The 17,268-nt window shown below is 36.0% G+C and overlaps 1 protein-coding gene across 1 annotated transcript; it reads left to right on the top strand.

The window, feature by feature from the left end:
- Positions 1-863: 863 nt before the first annotated feature.
- LSM8 (LSM8 homolog, U6 small nuclear RNA associated) lies at positions 864-9,107 on the top strand. Its single transcript, XM_024757740.1, has 4 exons — positions 864-989; positions 2,177-2,217; positions 4,707-4,834; positions 6,961-9,107. The coding sequence occupies exons 1-4, from the start codon at positions 959-961 to the stop codon at positions 7,049-7,051; spliced, it is 291 nt and encodes a 96-aa protein (XP_024613508.1). The 5' UTR covers positions 864-958; the 3' UTR covers positions 7,052-9,107.
- The last annotated feature ends 8,161 nt before the right edge of the window (positions 9,108-17,268 follow it).

Below are 17,268 nucleotides of genomic sequence, written 5' to 3'. Positions count from 1 at the left end.
GATAAATGTAGCAGGATCTAAGGAAACTGAGGCCCAAACGAGTTGACGTTGCTTGTGCAAGGACACCCACACGATATGGTTAGCAGTGTTGGACTAGAACCCAGTCTGGTCCTTATTTAGAAGGCTCTTCCTGAACCAGTCCTTTCCAGGACTGCGCAGCAGACCTGCGGGCCTTTTAGTTACTAATTTCACCCTGAAGGGAGGGAGGCTGTGGCGTGGTAAAGGGAAGACTGTTTTCTAAGGGAGACTCACACTTTTCTGTTTGGATTGTTTCTCACATAAATGAGTAACAACGCCTCCGCGATGGAGCACTTTTACAGGCAAATGCAAACTGTGCGAACATGCTTTTTGTTGCTGTGTTCTCCAGGCGTATATACCATATGGTTACAACGTGTGCAACTTTGCCCTAGGCCATTTAGCTTCTAGAAGGTTAATTTTCGGCCCTGTGGCAGGAAATTAGGGATTCCACTTCCCCGCGTCTACACTTCATACCAGAACAGCACTCATCTCTCTATTTCACGTGTGACGAAAACACCTTATTCCGTTGTCTCCCGCCTTGCCCGTCTTTTCTCAATATTTCCCCTTCGTAACTTCTGCCACATGGCCTTCCACTCCGCTATGAAGCCCGCTCGCCCACCGTCTCCCCACTACCCCACCTTCCGAAGGCTTCTTCCTTTCTTCCACAGCCTGCTCGCTTTGTCCCTCTCGGCTTCCGAGAACACCGCCCAGAAACACAGTCGAAATATACTGCGCACGCGCATTAAAACTAGTCGTCGCTTAGCCTCTTGGGGATGGTTGGCCGGGCTCTTTCAGTCTCTGATTCGCGGAGGCAGCAGTGCGGTACTCTCGCGGTATTTGCTGCCGCCAGTCGGCGGGAGCCGCCGCTAGTTCCTGGCGGGCTGTTTTACCTCCTCTTGTCGCCGGTCCTGCTGTGTTGCCAGCTGCCGGGCCGAGCATCATGACGTCTGCCTTGGAGAACTACATCAACCGTATCCTCGAGCCGGCCACCACAGGCATTTGCTGGTGCTGTGGCGAGTCCCGCGCCTGCACCGGAGAGGACCGGTGCTGGAGAGGCAGGGGGTCGGGATCGGCGGGAGTTGCGATACCCGGCAGCTGCGGGGGCCGGTATGCGGGTGCAGGGGTTAAGGATCTGGGACCCACCAATCCCGCCCCTGGGGCTGGAACCTGCCGCTTGTACGGGCCCAAGGTGTCTTTTATTTTTAATCTGAAAAAAAAAAAAAACCCACCAACGTGGTTATTCCAAACTTTTCCGTGTCTCTATAGAAATCAGCTATTGATTCATCCTTCCTGTTTCCCTAGGGCCTATACGTTCAGGTTTGGGAATAAGAGGAACAGTTTAACTAGCGGCAGCGATGGTCGTGTAAATCTATGTGTTTGTTTTATTCATAGGCTTTGCTCGTTGTTCGAGGATAGCAAAAACTTTACAGATGGTGCAAAAATTGAATATCTGCCCCTTTACCACTTGAAATCTCAACTTCTTTGTTGATGGAATTAAAATAATGCTTGCTATTTGTAATGGATCGTTTTGAGGGACAAATAACTTTAAAAAGCCCATGTGAATTACCCTATACAGCTGTTACCGTTTTAAAGTCTAGGAACGGAACTCTGCATTGTGCTCTCATGTACAAATTTGGGACAAAAGTGAAATGCCAAAGGCTTTTAATGATGCAAGCATATTGGTACCTGTGACATTGAATATAGCTTCTTTTCTTTTGAATTCCAGAAGCCAGGTCCTGGAAGACAGTGTCTTAACGTGCTTGAAATCATTCAACATTGATTAGTTTAGCAACGATCCAATTTTCGTTTTAGAGATAAAGAAATAGGTATAAGAAAGGGAGAAATATCTTGCTCAACTGTCAAATTGGCAGTATTCCCCAATAAGAAAAGAGTACCAAATACCCCAGCTGTTTTAAGATAGAATACACTGACCACACACACAAAGGGATGCTTTTTCTGTTTTTTCCCTTTTTTAAATTGTGTAAATATCACACCAAATTGAAGAACATAAAGTTTTTATGTTGTAAATGTGGGTGTGTTGAATAGTTGTATCTTAATTCTGTTACCTTTTTCCTAGTAATTTAAACCATTTCCTTACCAGATTTTAAGTTTTCAGTTTACATGCGCTGAGATATGCTTTCCTTGATTCAGTTATCAGGAACTGTTGCTGTCATTACTTCTGATGGGAGAATGATTGTGGTAAGTATTTGGCATATTCATTCTCTGCTTTCTTGTAGACTTACTGGTTGTTAATTTTTATGTACAACCTCTGATCTCTAATGAGTAGGCACCACAGTACACCTGCATTGCAGTTTTCTTATGATTCAGGTCTTTATCTCTTTGATAAATAGCTGCCGATCCATATTTTTTTTCATTAATAAACATTGTAAGTTACATACAAGCCTTCTAGAAGCTAGGATGGGTAATAGATTCTGCCCTCAGAGAACTTCTAGTCTAGTCTGCAGATATCTGCCTGTATTTTAAAATATTTATCTTCCTCCTCCATCTTTTATTTCCTCCCCCATTCAGTGTTCTGACAACCACTACCAGAATCATATAATTTTTTGGAAATTTTGTGTATGGTTCTTAGAAACTTTTTTAAGATTTAGATACTACATCTATAAAATAATGAACATTTAAGACTTGTATGGTGTTGATATTCTTCAGATATTCTTAGGTTGTATGATCTCTTGTTTTTTTGTAGAATGAATTATGATGAATGAATAAATTTATTTCATCTCATTTGTCCTTTTATCACAGTATCCCATTTTAATTCCAGAAAAATCTTGGATTCTCTCCTTGATCTGAGGAATTTATCCCATGATTTTGGGCTACTTAATTTCTTCGTTTATAATTCATATGATTGTTCCAAAAAGTTTCCATAAAGTTTTAAGGCTGCTAAACTTTCTCTATTGCCTATCTAATTCCTATAGTTTAGTCTTTTATTTTCCCATTCTGCAGTTCTGTTTTTGTTTGTTTTGTTTTTAATCCTTGTGATTTTTTTCTCAGTGGATCCCTAAGTGACGATTACCAAAGTGTCAGACTTTGCCATTTATTAAACATATGTCATGTACCAGGCATGTTACGTGTTATCTCACTTAATCTCGGTACAGCTCTGTGAAAAAGAATTAACCCTGCATTCTAGGTTAGGAGCCTAGCTCAGAAAAAGTGAGTTACTTTCCCAGAGTCATGTGGATATAAGTGGCAGAACCAAACTGGGATTTAAATTGAATTTGACTCCAAAAGCTAAGGCCAGTTGCCTTGCTTCCCTCTTAATCAAGAGAACAATCATGTTTTTGGTTTTGTTTTTAAGGTACTTCACATTGTATTGAGTCAAAAAATGAGGACATTTTGAAATATTTTAATCTCATCTTAGAAGCCTATTGCTATTAACAAATATTTGTAAATAGTTTTTTATTTTGTAAAAACCTCAATTTTAAATTTTCTTGTTTTTGTTAACAGGATAGATGATAAATTGGAAAATTACTTTAATTTTATAGAAGAAGGAAAGCCATTTAAAAAGAGCATTTTTAAGTACTAAAAGAGCATTTTTGAGTACTAAAGTTCAGTAGTTGTGTATTTCTTTCACACATGGTTCACTTTATAGAATAGTTGCATGTAAAATGAAGCCAAGAGGCTATGTATGGATGTGGTAACAACTCTTTGCTAGTTCAGTATAGTAAATACTCCATATTTTGTTTCTCTTCCTAACATTAACTAATATTTCTCTTCCTAGCTAACATTTTATTTCACTCTAATTTTATATATCTTGAATTTTAAAACATGAAACTTTAATGAGAAATTTAACCAACCAAAACCAATGTAAATTGATGTTTTTCAGAAACTTGAATAGCATCTGAGTTACCATGTTGTAATAGGCCCATGTCTTCCTTTTTTAAGAACCACGATTCTTCATAAAATTTTCTCTGAATATATCCTTCAAGTGTTTGAGGCCCATCAAACACTTTGGCAGATACTAAGTACTCATTAAGCCTTAGTTATTACTACCAGTTGAAGTTTGTGTACTGATTTGAATCTCTGAAAAGTGGTAGATTATATTTGCTTGTTCATAGTAGTATAATATAGAAGTTTAGTGGTCTGGCTTTGAAGCAAGCTTTTCATGGTTTGAATTCTAGCTCTGCTAATTTCTGCCCATGAAACCTTGAGGGATCACTTCTCTGTGCCTCAGATTTTCTTGTCTGAAGTGGGAATGTTTGTAGTATCTACCACAAAGGGTAGAGATTAATTGAGATAATGTGTGCAGCATGTTTACTAGCATGTAACATGAAGTGATACTGTTACATTGCTATAGCTGCTGTGTAGAGGACTATTTCCCTTAAGTTTCCCTTGTTTTAGTTTGTATCTTTAGAATATTAGCTCCTGGACTACCTGGGCTTTTATGCTACTTCCTTGGAAATAAACTAGTACATAGGTGTCCTTTGTAATTCTCAACAACTCTGCGCACTAATCAGAAGCGTGGTGGGTTCCCCGCTGCCCCTCTTAAAAAACCAAGAGGTAAGTTTGGTGCCTGTTGATCATAAAGAGGTATTGTATTTTATAGAGAACTTATATATATTTAAAATAGGTACTTCTCTTGGAGTACCTCACAACTAAAATGGTGTCATTGAATTAACACATTCAGGTAAACAAGAATATTTGTCTTTTTCTCTTAAATGTTTTCTTTACAGGGAACACTGAAAGGTTTTGACCAGACCATTAATTTGATTTTGGATGAAAGCCATGAACGAGTGTTCAGCTCTTCACAGGGAGTAGAACAAGTGGTACTAGGTTTATACATCGTGAGAGGTGATAATGTGTAAGTAAAATATGTCTTTTTTAAAGGCAAGTTAAATATACTATAGGTGTACTGCCTTGCTATATGGAGAAGAGGTTTCTATCTACTGAGATTTGTCCATATTTCTAATAGTTAAGTAGCCTGGATAGGGTCCAGAAAGAGCCCTGCCTTACACTGAATACTTCATTGGAGAGGCTTCTTAAAATGTTCTTCCAAAGTACCCCTAATTCCAGAGGAACATAAATACACCTCCAGGGCCCAGGCTAGGGTTTGAAAATGTCTTTGAAATCTCTTGTGTGAACAGTTTTAAATAATGCTTTATAACATAGCTGTATTTATCCATTACTTACTTTTTTCTTCTAATTTTTTAGTATAATTGGCTTACTTAAGATGTCCCATGTTTATGTTGTGGCCTCAGTTAACTTGTGACATTGATATGGCAGTTTGAGAAGATATATTTTAGTGGTAGCAATTTAAGAAAAGTGCAACAGTGTAGAACAGTACTGTCCAATACAACTTTTGGGGATGATGGAAATGTTGGATATCTGCATTGTCCACTATGGTAGGTACTAGCTGTGTGTGTGGCCGTCGAGTACTTGAAAAGTAGCTGGTGTGACTGAACAACTGAATTTTAGATTTTATTTAATTGTAATTAATTTTAATAGTCACATGTGGCTAGCAGCTTCTGTATTAGTGCAATTATAGAGGCTAGAAGAGTGTTGAATCAGTTTTCTAGTGAGTACTGTTTAAAATTAAAACATGGCTGGAAGGCAGCAAAAGATGTATTAGCATCTCAGATTATTCTTTTGGACAAGTAGGATATGGAAGATAAAGGAATACTTTACTCATTTTATTTGTTTGTCTTAAGAAAATCACCTTTAGATGTATAAATCATTTGATCTTTAATCAGAGGTTTATAAAATATTCTGTAGAGATAATATTTAGGTGAAGTGATCTGTAAAGGCGAAGCAGGTGGGGCCCAGGTCTCCTGACCAGAACAGCACTGATTGTTTATATTGGGGCTCTGCATAATAATTGATTTTAAGACGATTTCTCCTACTTTAATTTAAAAAAAAATTTTTTTTTGAACTTCAATTAAAAAAAATTTTAAACATTGCTATAGACACAGTGGTATGCTGGAGCCAGCTTGTACTGGCTCACGGAAGCAGATTTTTATATTTTCGGGAATTTTGCAAGCTGGTTTGTTGATGTCTTTTTGGTAGCTTGAAATTGGCCATAGTGGGGGTATCTGCACTATGGATAGCAGTCAACACTGCAAATCAGCCTCCTCCTTTTCCTTGGAGAGCTAGTTTTAAAACATTTTCCAGCACTCCACTGTCTTCCATAAGGATTTTAAATGATACTAAATTTTTAATGATGGAATTAAGATCTTGATATGTTTCGTATTGAGAAAACTTAATATATTCTCCTAAAGTTTGGTACTTCCCATTTATTAGAGAACTGAAGACTGTATACAGTTTAAAGCAAAATCGGGCAAATTCTGTATAACATTTGTCTATAGAATTTACTTTCATTAAAACCAAACAAATTTAAACAACGAATTTTTTATGTAATAATGTTTCATACATGTCCCATGGTCTGGATGTAACAATGACTGTATCCAGCTAGAGAGCCATGGCTTGGTTACCTAGCATGGTATTAGTGAAAATAATGTTATAGGTGTTACGTTAGTGTTGAATCAAGGCAAAATTTGTTGGCTTTAACCCTTGCCAATCACAACAAAAAATCATTTGTTAGATACCTAAGTATCTGTTCTATTATTATCTTTATGTGTGAAGAGTTGTACTTCTTTTTGGTGTTGGATTTAAATTGAGTCAACTGAGAAATCGTGAAAGGGAAACTAATAGATTTTATATGTACCACTGATGGATTTAGTTCATTGAAGTTACTCAAATAAAGACTCGTGATCCAGTCACACTATATGCAGTCTCTTCTTTAATATTCGTTCCTGTAACAATGTTGCCTTCAATTTATTTGGGTTTTGTGACTTTAAAAGTACAATTCACAACCTTATGAAAATGTTTGTTTTTCACCTTAAGTAGTAGTTCTTTTATACTGTCTTCTCTCAGTTTTAATCAGAAATGAGATTGTTTTAACTGATTTTTTTTTCCCTTAAACAATTACAGTGCAGTCATTGGAGAAATTGATGAAGAGACAGATTCTGCACTTGATTTGGGGAATATTCGAGCAGAACCTCTGAACTCTGTAGCACACTAAGGATAAACTACATATATTGGACATCTGTAAATCTTTGTACAGAAACTGATTATTCTGAGGATGATGGGCAGAATTTTTATGAAAGTGTAATTGTGGATTTTGACTCCATATTGATTCATTGTAATATGATATGTAAATTAAAATATTTCTACATTTTCTTGGAAAAAACTTTTCTTTTTGGCCTAAATCATACATTTGGTAGCTTGGTTTTATTTTTCTATTAAATAGTATAAAAATCTAATGATTATTTTGAGAACTTTTAGAAAAGACATTCTGCTATTTTAATATTTATGGAAAACTAGTTGAAAAGAGGAATTCAAGTATTATATAAATTAAGCATACAAATACCATCAATAGTGCAGGATACATATGTTTCTGTCCCTGATTTTTAAGAAAGTCCCAGGAAGGTAAATCTTGTCTTGTGCAGTTATCTGAACCATCCCCATTTATCACACTGCCCTGGTGGCTCCCTAGCACTTTAGAAGTGTGGGTAAAAGTGTGTTTGGTTGAGAAAAGGAAAAATGCCAACAAAGTTATATATTACCTGAAAAAATTGATTCCATGTGGTCTTAAAAGCCATCTTATCCTTTAAGAATTGGGGAATTTCTAGTATTAAAGGAGTTTTTTGTTATTTATAAACGTGAGTAAATAAATCTTAAGTTTATATTGAGGCAGTGCTTGCTATTATTGTCAACAACTTTTCATGACTCCCTAGTTCCATAAACCTGATTTCAAAAGAAGTAAACCTGTTTTCTCCAAGCATGTCAGGCCTATTCTTTGGTTGATTATTGTAGTGAATCAATTAAGTAGATAAATGCCCCTCATCTACAAATAGGCTATTTTCTAAAACTCCCTTGTACAATTGGTTGTGTATACTTTTTCAAGAATCCATAGAAATAATGCTATAAGCAGTGTTTAGATATCCGGGCTAGTCCACAAAAATTCTCATCAAGTCATATGTAGGCCAAAGTGTGTAACATTGTGATAACAATAGAAAAATATTTACATTCTTGTAATTCAAACAAAATTTCAATAGTTTCTTTTTCGTTTTTTTAATGAAAGTGTTTAAAATAGGAGTTGGCAAGCTTCTTTCGTAAAGATGCAGATAGTAAATATTTTAAGCTTTGAGGGCCATATGGTCTCTGTCACAGCTACTCAAATCTGTTTTGTAGCATGAAAATAGCCATAGATAATACATGACGAATAGCCGTGGCTGGGTTCCAATAAAACTTCATTTACAATAACAGGTGGCAGGCTGGATTTGGCCAGTAGACCATAGTTGCTGTCCCTTTGCTCAAAATGAAAAATACAAGCTCAATAAGAAGAGATGATGGCTAATTTGTATAAATTCTGAAAAGGGCTTCTGGAATGGATCCTTTCAGAGTTCAGAGGTGGGTTTCATCATATTTTTTACTATTGAAAACCCTACTTATTAAACATGGCAGTTTTTTGGTTCACAACTAGAACATTTTCCAGAGGAAAATATCTTCACATTTTTACAAAAATAAGACTTGTAAGGAGAGAACTGTTGAGATAGTTTTGGTCATCAAGCACCATTACCCAGAATAACTTGGCTGATGTTCTGATGTTTAGGGTTGTCTCTGGGAGGATTAGAGGAAGGCTAGGTAGTACTGGCTATTCATAAATATTTGGCTTTTGTAGTATAAGGTTTTACGATCAATTTAGTAATAAGAAAATAATGCAAAGTGGGTAAAGCAAACAGGCCACTTTAATTAGGGACTGTAAACCAGGTGTTCTGTTTAAATAAATAATGTATTTTAAATTGGTAAACTAATTCCAAGAGTCAAATAAGGAATATAGATCATTCAATTGCTAAGTGAAATGTATTCTAAGTATAAATGATGTCCAGAATCAGATGCTTTCTCAACATAGTTGATCTAACACAAATTACACATGAACCAGTAAACAAACCATAGTCCCTCTCCCTCACAGTAATGAGTTTCTAATATGATGTATTCTCCTTCTGAAATCTAAAATGCCTTGTCAAGATGTATTTTCCTTATTGATGCCAGAAAAATCATTTCCAGAATATGAATTGGATGTCTTTATTAATGGTTGGTGGGGGAAATGCATGAAAATACACCAAATGGTACATGGAATTCTTCATTCCTGGGTGCACACGGTAGGCTCTTTATGCTCATAACCCATTCAGGTTGGATTTTGTTTTTCATGAGCATTGTAAGGGAGCCACAATTATGAGTGGCAACTTGATTAATATGTAGTGTCAAGTCTTTTATATTCTTTAATGAGACTTTATTCTGTAATCAATTTCTTATTTATAAAAAAGGCTAAAATCAATTTTAACTTGCAATTACCTCTGTGCTTTGTGACTCAGACACTAAACCCAACTTAATAATGAATCAAAGAAATTATTCTTGGCAAAATATTTTCACTAAAGTTTTTTGTAAAGGGCAATTAACTGCAAAAAGGACTTAATTTGTTTCTTTTTAACTGAAAAGATACTCTCTGTTTAAAACGAAGGTAATCTTTTATTAATATTTGCTTTACTTAAACATCTGTTTAATACCTTTATAAAGTCATTCTAAATTTTTAACCTAATGCAGGCTATCCATGTCAACATTTTTCTCAGATGTGTAACATGAAAGATTTACCATGTGGATGAGAAAGTATACAGTCCCTTCATAATGGCATGTGAACCTATTTGTGTAGTAGCCACAGTTAAAAAGCAGTCCTTAACTGGCAGTATAGTGTATTCTGGGCCTTCACCTTCAAAATTAGTAGGGAACATTTACCAAGGGCATAGGATGTGCCAGGCATGATGCCAAGTGCTTACAATACTGATCATTTTATGTATGGGGAAACAGGCTCAACAGGGTTAAGTGTCTTACAGGAGGTCATACTTGTGAATATCAGGCTCTTAAATCAACCAGGTTTTTGTACTCCTTATATAATATGGCCTAGCAGCAGCAAGTATAACCTCAAAATCTCTGCTGTCAAGTATCTCTCAGAAGCCTGAAGGAAATACTTAGGTATCTAAGGCAGTTCCCAAAGCTGCGTTGTGGACCATTTTCATTTGATTACCTGAGATGCTTTAAGTACTCTGGGGCCCTACTCTAACTGATTGTGGTTCAGTAGATCTGAAATGGATCAGAAAGGAATACTCAATACAAAGCTAAGTAATGAAAGTGTGGTGGAATTACTAAAAGACCTAGCACTTGTCATGCCTGGATGAATCCCCAGTCATGCCTCAGAATCCTTACCTTTAAGACAGGGATAATACCTATCTTCCAGGGTGTGGCAAGTGAAAGTAGACTGCATTTAAAACGGTATGATTTGTGGGCTACAACAGTAAACAGCTATTATAGGTATTCAAAGACCAATGTGGAAAGGTTACAAACATGGGTCTTACCACTTTAGTTTTACAGAGTCCCACTTGCTATCATATCTCTAAGAGTTTGGAGTATATAAATTATGAGGATTTCAGGTTAAATAGAAGGTATGTATAATAAGTTTATATTATTTTAACATTACAGTAAGATTAATTTGTTTTATGGCAATCATATATTCTTGACAGAATGAAAATGAAAACTCAAAACACATGTAAACTGGGGCCTCTTCATTTTATAAATTTCCTTTTACTCAGTTTAAATTTTATCTTACTAATTTTTTTTTTTTTAAACTTGGGCTGTTATTCTCAGTTTCCACGTCATGGATAAATTTGATTTAAAAAATTACTTTCTGTTTACATGTAAGATTGAAAAACGAATGTTGACAAGGCAGAGCTACCTCCATCCATGTTGATACTGATTCATTAAACAGCACAGTGCTCTCATTAAACCAGCTACAAATTCATTTAATTGCAAGATATTTAGTCCTTATCCTCCATCTTGTTTACAGGGATTATTCGTGTGAATTTGGTCAAATGCTTGATGTGATCTTCACTCCTCTCTGTAATGGGGAAGCTAGATGACATGAGCATAGCTGGTCTCTGTGCATTGATGCTGCCTCCTAGTGATCACTGCTTTCTTTTCTATGTGTCCACAGACTTTAAAAAATAGATTTTGCAATTTTGTCAGGGACTTGTCTCAAGCTATTAATGCATGCTAGATAATTGCTCAAAGCTGTGGATATTCCAGGGAACAATATTAACAAGTCTCTTGTCCTTGTGAAACATATCTATCTATGTAGCACCTCAAGCAAGCCATCTTGACTCAGAAATTTACTGTCCAAGGTCATGAGTTGTTTCATCAAATTCTTTCAGAACTCTATGATAACTTATGGGGCTTGAGTTCATTTAAAGTAACTAGAAACTGACTTTTTAAGTGGATATAATTCATATGAATCATTTTCCCAACCTTTTTTTCTGTTTTAGGATTGCAGAGTCTATGTAGGTTGCATAACACTAAAGATAAAGGCAAACTAGGACTTGACCAGCAGTCTTCTGTCATTGGTTAACAGTATACCATCTGCTGCCTACTATCATCATGTGGTGAATGGACAAGGAGAGGACTATTCTTTAAGACATCTTTCAGATCTTTTCTTAGGTTTAGCATTAAAAAAGCATCCAATTTTTGTACTGATTTTTTGTTATGCCCTTTTACTTCCATCTTTTTTGTACATCTTTCTTTTTTAAACATCCTTTTATTTTATAAATGTATTACTTGCCAGAAATGACACAGGTCAAGTATTGGTAAAACTAGGATCAAAATCCCATCTTACTATTTCTACTCTGGTGCTCCTTCGGCTCTGTGGTGTGGCTTCTTCTGTCTCATCATAAGGGTGATTTTCAATTATGCTGTAAACATTTTGTTTTTAGTTTTCTTTTCCCAATATGCTGGCTTTACAAATACCATATAATGAAAATGGTACCAGCTTGTTACTATATTTGAAGTATGTTGAAAGGAAAAGAATCCAGGAGCAGGGGTTGGGGGTAAGAGACATCTCGGGTTACAACACATTGTCATTTATGAAAACAAAGTATTTGCTGGCTTTACAAATACCATATAATGAAAATGGTACCAGCTTGTTACTATATTTGAAGTATGTTGAAAGGAAAAGAATCCAGGAGCAGGGGTTGGGGGTAAGAGACATCTCAGGGGTTACAACACATTGTCATTTATGAAAACAAAGTACTGATTACTACTTTATCTATGAAACAGAATGAACAAACTCTAGGCCCAATCAGGTATTTCAGGAAAAAAAAATTGTTTTAAAGCAAACATATGGCTAAATCAGATTTCACGAAGTATCTCTTAACTTGATCCTGTATCTGGATACTATTAATGCAAAGATACTATGGGGAGAGGAATGGATTTGGGAGCCTAGCAGGCTTGGAATTAAATTATGGTTCAGCCACTTCTTAACTATGGGATCTTGGGCCAATTAATCAATCTCCCTGAACAGCAATTTTGTAATTAATAAAAAGAAGAAAATGGTAGCATGGCAACCTTGCAAAGCTAATATGATGGTTATGCAGAGAGTGTAAGTTAACCACATAATATGGTATCTAGACCAGAGTAAAACACTGAATAAATGTTAGTTCCATTGCTTTTCATTTCCCTATTTAAAAGGTAATGAGTTGAAGGAGAAAAACCATATGATCACCTCAATAGATGCAGAGAAAGCTTTCAACAAAATTCAACACCCATTTATGGTAAAAACCCTCCAGAAAGTAGCCATAGAGGGAACTTACCTCAACATAATAAAGGCCATATATGACAAACCCACAGCCAACATCATCCTCAATGGTGAAAAACTGAAACTATTTCCACTAAGATCAGGAACAAGACAAGGTTGCCTACTCTCACCACTATTATTCAAACCTTGATTCACTTTGTTATAAAGCAGAAACTAACACACCATGGTAAAGCAATTATACTCCAATAAAGATGTTTAAAAAGTGATGAATCAATCTATAAAGTCCTACCTGTTTAACGTCTTCTTTAGAACTCTCTTCCATTACTAAAAAGTAAAATGAATTTGAATCAGCAATAGAAAAATACATGATAATATTAAGAACATAATACTCTTACACTTTGCCACAAAGTATCCCTTTGGAACACACCTGAAGAATATTCCAGAGTGAATATTGATTATACTATTGGTAGGCAATTAGTGCATTAAAATCTCTCACATCCCTACCATCACAATCATTATATGTCAGAGAATGTGATTTAACAAAATATGATACCTAGAAGTGAATTACAGTTATCATAATCCTAACCTAACCCTGTCAAATCAGAAAATGGCATCATGACACAGAATTGGTATCGCAATTGCAGAATAACAAATTTAAACAGCATGATGATTTTTCTGGACCTTTTTCCCTAGGGGCAGTAAGAAGACAGCACACTTACTTCACTATAATTCTTTAGTCTAGGGAGGGAATGTAGGTAGAGACTGTTCAGTATAGCATGAAGCCCCCATCATAAGGCCTAGAGTCACCATACTTTGCAATATGGCGGGTAACAGAAAACAGATAAGAGATAATGATCCTTTCAAAAACTTTCCAGCTGCCAGGGGAGAGGAGTACAAAAGACACCAATGTATTTACTTTGTATTTTTCTTCTCAGAACGATGCTAGTAAACTCATTTAGCCCTAGCCATTTTATCTACTTTGTGAATTGAATTCTGCAAATTTGGTTATTTGGTGTTTTCTCTCTCTTGGAGGAACAAATAAAATGTCCCATGTTAAGAACTTACCTACTCTGAACTAACTCTCATTGGAGGTTATACTTAATGAGGTAAGTTTAAGATGAATCATTGAGGAGGTGGTGGCAATCTGCCAGAGGGGAACCTGTCAGATATGCAAATAGCAGTTGATATCAACATATTCAAGCTACCAGAGTAAGGCACCATGTGTCCCTCCTAGTGGAAGAAATTCTTATTTGCACCATGTAAGCCAAAAAGGTGTCATTTTTAAAAAGTACTTTTCATGCTAGAGAAACTAGTTGTAGAAACTAGATTGTGTGGCACAGATTATCCAGGTTCATCTATCAAGGGAAGAGGACCAGTGAGGAGCATTTGAAACAGTATTTATCGTCAATATTGACTCTCTTTCCAATAAAGAGATGATAATGAAAGAGTTTGTGATTCTAGTTTTTAAGTGGTGACCTCTTGAGATTCTCTCTTCTTGGTGCTAGAGAGGCTGGACTCTTAGGTAGCAGGATGGGCCAAAGAGTCAGTGCAGTGTGATGTCACTTTCTAAATCCTTTCCATCATCATGCTTTGTCAGCTTGCAAGGCATTATGATGAGCCCTATGCCAAAGGACAAAGAAAACCTTTTCCATTAACTTGGCATTTTAAAAAACCATTTAAAAAGCTACCCACTGATCTTTCTATTACAGAATGTTGTCGCATGACTTAGCTGCCTTGAAAATTGAATATAAAGATCAAACTTAGACAATGTAGATACTACCCTCAAAGTAGAAACATATGGAAATACAACACAAATAATTTTAAGTGTATATTGAGGTAAGAAAAAGACTTTTTTATGCTCCAATATTAGAGAAATACCAGTATACTTAAAAGACACAAGAATCATTTGAGTAAATAAATGAATGAATGAAAATTATGTTTTCCTTAGAAAGGATTTTTGAAAAACTATAGAAATCAACTCTACTCTATAGTGAGTACCATGACAATCAGAACTACATCTAACTCATGCTTGTATTTTTGACACCTAGTAAAATGCCTGATGTATAGAAGATCTACAAAATTGAGACTAAACTAATGGTGGCTTCATACAGTTGTTCAGGTCATGCACTGCACAAGTTACCACTTCTAAGAGGCACCATTTTCATTGCAGCATTTTTGTCTTTGTGACATATTTTTGTACTTCTGTTAAAACTTTGAGTTAGGTCCAGAGATGGGCTCTTGGTACATTTATTATACAAATATAACTCTTCTGGCTGATGGCAATAAAGTATCTTGTTCTAACAAAATTAGTAAATGTTATGGACTGGATGCTTGTGTCCCTCCAAAATTCATGTGTTGAAACCCTAATTCCAATGTGATGATATTTGGAGGTGGGGCCTTTGGGAAGTAATTGAGTCATGGGAGCCCTCCTGAATGGGATTAGTGCCTTTATACGAAAAGGCCAGAGACAGCTAGCTCTTTCAGCCATATGAGGACATAGCAAGTAAACCAGGAAGAGGGCCCTCACCAAGAACCTAACCATGCAGGCACCCTGATCTGAGACTTCCAGCCTCTGGAATTGTGATAAAAAATGTTTGTTGTTTAAGCTACCCAGTCTATGGTAATTTGTTATGGCAGTCTAAATTGATTAAGAAGTAAATCATAATGATTAGCCAACAAATAGTAGAAAAGTATTTTGTTCTAAGGGGAACAAAACATTCTCTTCAAATTATGAAAGAGAAAGGTCAATAATTGTTAATGCAGCCACATATAACTTGTGGTTCTCAATAAAGAATTGCTTTAATAATTTCTATACTGATTGCAAAAGTAAATTAAAATGTAATATCTTGTTGGTATTAGTGTACATCATCTAAACCTGATTTTTTTTTTTTTTTTTTTTTTTTTTTTGGCTGCTTTGGGTCTCTGTTGCTGCGCGTGGGCTTTCTCTAGTTATGGTGAGCAGGGCCTGCTCTTCGTTGTGGCACACAGGCTTCTCATTGCGGTGGCTTCTCTTGTCGTGGAGCAGGGCTCTAGGCGCACGGGCTTCAATAGTTGTGGCACACGGGCTCAGTAGTTGTGGTGCATGGGCTTAGTTGCTCTGTGGCAGGTGGGAGCTTCTGAGACCAGGGCTCGAACCCGTGTCCCCTGCATTGGCAGGCAGATTCTTAACCACTGCACCACCAGGGAAGCCCTAAACCTGACATTTCTTATTGCAGTTTGTATTGTTTTCTGTTTGTTTAAAGTCCCAGTTTAAAAACAGGTGCTTTTCTTACAAATAAATCACTATGCCATTTATTATAAATGATTATGACTTAATAATCATTAGAAATAATTTGTTGTAAAAATAATAAACCCATTTTATAACAAGTCCAATTTATTTGTAATTATAGAGGAACAAATGACATACATAATTACTTCCTAATTTGTACAAAGGCACCATATGGGTTTAATGAACTTAGTGAACTTTTGAAACTAAAGAAATTTCCCTTCAGACATTATTATTTTAGACTTTAACAATTACATTCTTAAATAACCACAAATTTAGAATTTCAAGAAAGAAAAACTAGCAATGAAATTTACATATTGATCTTTAAATAGCTCTTTCATTATCAAAACTTTCATAAGCCTACTTTCTGTATCTTTAGCAGGAACACCAACAGAAAATCCACTGAGAAGTTTTAACTGCATAGCTATGTTTGAGATGAAGCATACTGGGATCTCTTTTATTATTTTTCCTGAGAAATTACATGGGAATTGTTATTTAGGGAAAAAATGTGATAAATAACATTGCTCTTTTAATACTCTTACAAGGTACTAACCATATTACATAATACTCATGTGTCTGATAATAGAAGAGACAGCAGCTCATTATTCTATTAACAATAATTGTATAAAATTAGCATATAATTATCTATACATTTCAAATTTCTGAGCTGCACTAGCTTTATATTAGCATATAAGTGAAAAATTATTCTCAGGTCATCATGAATTGAAGGCGGTGCAGCTCATAAAATTAACCAGAGGTAGTGTGATATGACAGGAGGGGTCCTGAAGTCCTGAAGCTTATCAGTTCTTGTCCCAGTTCTAACACAGCTAATTTTTTTTTGGTCAAGTAATGCAAATGAGAGAGATGATGTTGGCCTGGACTACAGTGATATCAGTGGTCAAATTCTCTATGTATTTGGAAGTACTGCATGCAGGTTTTGCTAACTGATTAGATGTGGCCTTTGAAAAAGAAGGAAGTCAAGGATGACACTAAAACTTTTGACCTGAGCAACATGAAGAATGGAGTTACCTGCTCTTAAGTAAGAAAGACAGTGACAGATTGGAATGTCAGGATGTCAGCTGAGACATGTTAAGCACGAGATGCCTATAGAGTCTATAGACAACTGGATATACCAGTCCGGAGTTCAGGGAAGGGAACCAGACTGGAACTTCCAGATTTGGAGTTGACATTGCATAGATGGTGTTAAAGCCATGGGACTGAATGAGATCACCCAGAAGGGAATATGGATCGGGGAAGAAATCAAATGGATTCTGGATATATTCTGTAGTTAGAATTGACAGAATTTGCTGGCAGTTTAAATGTAGGTGTAAAA

This window comes from Neophocaena asiaeorientalis, unplaced genomic scaffold (genome assembly GCF_003031525.2).
Source record: "Neophocaena asiaeorientalis asiaeorientalis breed wild unplaced genomic scaffold, Neophocaena_asiaeorientalis_V1.1 scaffold116, whole genome shotgun sequence".
NCBI lineage: Eukaryota > Metazoa > Chordata > Mammalia > Artiodactyla > Phocoenidae > Neophocaena > Neophocaena asiaeorientalis.
Note: the sequence above shows the minus strand (reverse complement) of the source record. Positions and strands in the feature narration are given on the sequence as shown.